Below are 6,000 nucleotides of genomic sequence, written 5' to 3' on the forward strand. Positions count from 1 at the left end.
ACAAAATTGATTGGATATGGTAGGGAGTGAAGTGAAGTTAGGGTTTTGTTTATATTTGAAAATAAAATAAAATAAAATAAAGTTATGGATATATTATGATTGGTTTGGCCTTATTATGAATTTCAATGCAATGTCTAATCATATCCACTATTATTCTTTTGTTTTTTTCTTTTAAAAAATTGTATTTATAGACTATATATTCATGCAATTATTATTTTTAATCCTTTTATTTATTTTGAATTTATTCAATTGTCGGGCATTTGGATATTTTTAATTTATTCAATTAGTTGAACATGTGGATTTTAAAAAATATGGTCCTATTGCTTTACCTAACAAAATATAATATTACAAAAATAGTTATATAATTTTTTTTTTCTTTTATTAATATTAAAACTCTACACGTCATGCTAAATTTTTAGTGAATTAGGTGTGAGAAAAGTAATCAAAATAAATTATCATATTAATTAATTATAAAATAATTAAGCTTAATTGCCTAACATAGAAAAACAAAACCTATCCTAAAAGGATTATTACATTTTAATTAATTTTTATTTATTTATTCACGAACTTAAATAATATATTATCGTTCAAATAAATAAATTTTTTATAACAATAAGGGAGCTTTTTAGTATCCTAACATAGTTCAATATTGTCATACAATTAAATATGGACACTTACTGAACAATTGGTGTACACAGCTTTGGGAGTAAAAAAAACTGAAGAGTTTTCCTCTCGTAATTGTTGATCCAAAATAATTAAGAGTTTTCCTCTCGTAATAATTGTTTTCCTACAACTATGGTAGATACTAGAACAACAATAAAAGCATTTTGGATAAGTTTTGAAAAACTCGGTATTTAAAATCATTTACTTTTTATCCAACTCGATGAAAAAAAAACGATCGATTCAATGTAAAAATAATTAAAAAAACAAAAAACACTTTCAAAGTTTTTTTTTTCCAATCAACACAAATATAGAAATTGAAAATCAGTAAAATAAAAATAATATGCTTTGAAATTAATTAAATATATGTATAATCTATTAATATTTAATATAATATATTTTTGCCCCAAAATATCTTAAATGTATGCCATAAATTATAATCAAACCACTGTATAAAAATATATGGGTAGTCATTTTTTAGTTATTCATATTATAAAAAATGGTAAGTTTTTTACTCGAAATAATAAAATTAAATAAATAAGAACGAGCATACAAAGGATTCTTCGCTCTACCAAATATTTATTAGATTCAGGTCAACTCGTAAGTTTATGTAATGAACCTGAAACCCAAATCAAATGTATTGGGGTTCAAAAATTATCTCGATCGGTTCGGATTGTCGGCTTTAATATACACCCCGGGTCTCTGGTGTGGTATAGTATAATAAATAATATTGTTTGTATTAGCTGAGATCCGAGTCAGCAATGTGTCACATCCACAGCTGGGTTCCACGTGAGCAAAATAAGATACGTGGCATAATGTATAATATCAAGGAGTTCTATATAAGCCCTCCCGCCTTTCCCCGTTTTACTCTGTCCATTATCATTTCTTCCTTCTTTCTCCATCTTTTCGCTTCTTGCTTCCTCGTTGGCCCAAAAACCCTAGAAAAATCCCGTTCTCGTTTTCGATTTTCAATGAAGGAAACTGGAGAAAATCCTCTGCATCTCAAATCGCTAAACCACATCTCGCTTCTGTGTAGATCAATGGAAGAATCAATTGATTTTTACCAAAATGTTCTAGGTTTTTTCCCCATTCGCAGGCCTGGATCCTTCAATTTCGATGGCGCTTGGTAAAATTTCTTCAACTTAATACTTTAGAACCGAACTGAATCCATGAATCGTTCTCATTCTCGTTCTGTTTTTGTTTTGTGATGATGATTTTGGCTTTGATCTGGCGGATTTTAGGCTGTATGGTTTCGGCATTGGAATCCATCTCTTGCAATCGGAAGAACCGGATAATTTGCCGAAAAAGGGCGCGATTAATCCCAAGGATAATCATATATCGTTTCAGGTAAAAATTTAGGAATTAATTGATCAACATTAGTCCTGTTTCAATTGATTAGAAAAAATACACACACATTGAGAAATTAAATGAAATGTGATTGTGAGTGTTCTATGTCTGTTGGATGAACAGTGCGAGAGCATGGGGGCAGTGGAGAAGAAGTTGAAGGATATGGGAATTAATTACGTGCAGGCGTTAGTAGAGGAAGGAGGAATACACGTGGATCAGCTATTTTTCCACGATCCAGATGGTTTCATGATCGAGATTTGCAATTGTGATAATCTGCCGGTGATTCCATTGGGTGATGGCATGTCACGATCCTGTTCCCAGCTCAATCTTCAGATAATGCAGCAGAAGCAGCAGATACACCAGATGGTGTAACACTACAACTGAAGAAGAAGAAGAAGTGATAATGATAATGATTGAATCCATGGAAAATAAATAATTCTTCTTTGACGACATGTCGTATGTTGTTGTTGTTGTGGGTATTTTTCTCTTGTGTTTAGGCATTTGTTGTTTAAATGGGCCTGTGATATTTATATTTTATATGTAAAAGTATTTATTGTTGTTGTTAGGCATTTTATGATCATAGTACAACTATTTCACCTACCAAAAATTATGGCCCATAATTTACCAACAAAAAAAAAACATGTGTGACAATTGTGATTCCTATAACGTTAAAACAAAATTTTCCACCGACAAAATTTAATTTCAAATCCATCCAAACTTTAATTTCTCCGTGAAAAATCTCGAGTTACAATGAGTGGACACATGAGACTAATAGTTGTGTATATAGTTGGATGTATGAAAAAGATCGTGAATTTTGTACTTAAGAGTAGATACAATTTAAGATTCACATAGGTTGATTTTAAAAAGGTAGCTCGATTGTAACGGTCCTGTTCAATAACATGTGTTAAAGATGGTACTCTTCAATAGTATATTCCAAATTTGACACTTTGAGAAAAATAGCTTTCAAGCGAAAATGATTGATATTTTCATTCGAGAGAGAAACGTGTGGCTTAGCTCAAAAGTGGGTTGCTCATTTATTTCTATATATGAACGACCAGTTAAGTGGGTTGTTCATTTATATGATCGACCATCAATCCAATCAACCTATTCAAAATGTGAGAGACATTTATTATTAAAAAATATTAATACAAAAAATAGCAAAATTATTTGTAATAATTGGTAACCACCATACACAATTCTTGAAGAGTTGATCTCTAATCTTCTTAATGAAAGCTTCAGCAGTTTTATTATCGTCCTCCGTCCTCTCCAACTTCCTCCTCTTTCTGCCGCAACTCTGCCAAATCAACGGCGGCGATGGCAGTGTCTATAATAAAAGTCTGAATCAAAGCTTTTTTTTCATCATAACATTTCGTAGTAAAAAAAAAATAAAAATAAAAAAAATAATAATAATAATAAATAAATAAATATATATATATATATATATATATATATATAGAAATAACTACCAACAAAATTAAAATAAAACACATCCTTTAATATAGTTTCTTAAAAAACGGATGAAAGAATTGAATAAAATTAATTGGTGTACTAAACTAAACTAAAGAAATATTTATTTATTTAAGGATTTTAAAAGCATAGGATCCGAATGAAATGAAACTACCCGTTTGTCTGCGGTTGATGAACAAGTGGCCCAAATATTTGACATTGAAAAAACAGTTTTTTTTAATGTTTGAAATCATTAATGCTGAAGCTATAGCTTATAGCTGTTGGAATGCCTAGATATTTGGATTAGATTAAAATCCTTTTTTTTTTTTTTTTTTACAATTCAACGCCATCTTAAATGTTAAAAATAATTCAATTGTGAATTTTGATTTTAACCGTGGATTGGAATTAAAATACTGACGATAAAGTTACTTTTAAATTTTTTATGGTCATTTTTAAATTTTGAGTTTGAAAAATGAGTTGTGATAAGGTTATGCAATTATAAAGGTGCAGTTATGTGTATAAAGGGACTGATGAAGAGGGTATAGGGTTTTTTGGAAAGTGGATAGTGGATGCTTGTGCTTGCATGCTCAATTGTTTGAGGCTCTAGCTGACTTGCCTCTACACTAGGCCAAGTCATCTGGCTCGACCTTGCTTCTACTCTAGGCTAAGGTCTCTTGTGAGTAACGTCACATCTCATTGTCATCTCAATTTCCAATAATACGACCATGCATCGTGATGTCATCCTATGTCTCGGGACAACTTGACCATCTTGGCTTGCTTGGACACATTCGTTGGGAACTGACCCATGTGTCCATTATCTCGTGGAGACATCCTAAACATCCATTCATCTCGTTCTCATCGAGCATTTGACTCTCCCGTGGCCATGCTAAACCATTTATGGCATCCATTTCGGATAATGGATGTATAATCTAACCTCCGATATATGGCTTGTGGTGCAATATTGGAACATCTGTGTCGTCCAATACTGTCCTTGAAAGACCCTTTTCAAAGGAAGATGATTGTCCATGCTGTGACACGTATGTACCACAAGGTAGCTCGCTTAGGCCACAAGGCTCATGGGTAGTGGAGATCTAACATCATGCATCCCCCTATAGTAGACATCATTTTGGTGAGTGGTCATACACCCTGTAACGACCCGAAATTTTCTACTTAATTTAAGGTCGCTACTGTATGCGTACCATAAACATTGAATGCGGAAGTGATATGAACCAAGAGACATCAATCATACAATATACTTCAATGAAGATGTGAAGAAGAAAATTCCATTCCTGAAGGTCCAATTACAAGGACGAGAGCCAAGAAGCTACAACAAACCTTATGCAGTTATATTCAAGCTATGGTGAGCTCATCAAAGGAAATTCTAGAAGACGTTGGTGACCTCCCTTATATGTTATGCAAAGTTGAGCTTCAAGACAGAGATGAATTAAATGCACTTTAAGTTGCATTTAATGAACTCCGCGGAATTTATCAAATAGTCCAAGGATGACTAATAAGCACATTTTATTATTTGCATTATTTAATTATAGTTTAACTATTTGTTTTCATATTTAAGCTAGTTTTAAATATAGGAGTTAAGGTTATATTGTAACCCACATAGGTTACTATATTCCACCATTAACTAGCCATTTTAATATGGAGGTTATGGGTATTTCTCATTTACTAGCCCATTTAATTTTGGAGTTATGTATCACATAGGTTAAGGTTTGTAAAGGCTATATAAAGCCTTCTTTTCTTTGATTAGACATCAGATTTTGGAATTGAGAATAGAATTTCTATTTTAGCTTTGTTGAGAGCTAAACTTTCTTTGCAAATTCTTGTGTTTAGAACTTGCATGTAGAGTCATTCAAGTGGTATTGATCAAACCTCTTGTGGAGTGATTCGAATCACGAGTTTAGAAACGAGTTTTCTTTACTCTTGATCTTGATCATCAAGGTAATCCGTTCCATACTTTCCCTTGGGTTGATTTCTATATCACTTATTGATATGAACCAAGAGACATCAATCATACAATATACTTCAATGAAGATGTGAAGAAGAAAATTCCATTAGAGAATAGAATTTCTATTTTAGCTTTGTTGAGAGCTAAACTTTCTTTGCAAATTCTTGTGTTTAGAACTTGCATGTAGAGTCATTCAAGTGGTATTGATCAAACCTCTTGTGGAGTGATTCGAATCACGAGTTTAGAAACGAGTTTTCTTTACTCTTGATCTTGATCATCAAGGTAATCCGTTCCATACTTTCCCTTGGGTTGATTTCCATATCAGGAAGACTTAATTTAAATTCCATAAAACATAACATTTATCTTAAAACACAGCCATAGACTTCCGTATTTTGAAAACATCGACACAACAAAAGACTAAATAAAATAAATAAGCGTTTAAGTTAAAAACATCATATTCTAGCCTAAGTCTAAGAAAATAAATATCACTATCCTATACATGTGCCATGGTCTCGAATTGCGATACCGTTGTCAGTCGTACAAGAATGCTTTGTCTTAACCTGAAGAATGTAGTAGCACATGACTTA

General features: G+C 32.0%; 1 protein-coding gene across 1 annotated transcript; it reads left to right on the forward strand.

Annotated features, from left to right (window-relative positions):
• The first annotated feature begins 1,532 nt into the window (after positions 1–1,532).
• On the forward strand, positions 1,533–2,614 carry LOC111778913 (metallothiol transferase FosB-like). The gene is made up of 3 exons (XM_023658919.1): positions 1,533–1,786; positions 1,902–2,007; positions 2,131–2,614. Exons 1-3 carry the CDS (start codon positions 1,632–1,634, stop codon positions 2,377–2,379), a joined length of 510 nt encoding a protein of 169 aa, XP_023514687.1. The 5' UTR covers positions 1,533–1,631; the 3' UTR covers positions 2,380–2,614.
• The last annotated feature ends 3,386 nt before the right edge of the window (positions 2,615–6,000 follow it).

Source organism: Cucurbita pepo, chromosome LG17 (assembly GCF_002806865.2).
Source record: "Cucurbita pepo subsp. pepo cultivar mu-cu-16 chromosome LG17, ASM280686v2, whole genome shotgun sequence".
Lineage (NCBI taxonomy): Eukaryota > Viridiplantae > Streptophyta > Magnoliopsida > Cucurbitales > Cucurbitaceae > Cucurbita > Cucurbita pepo.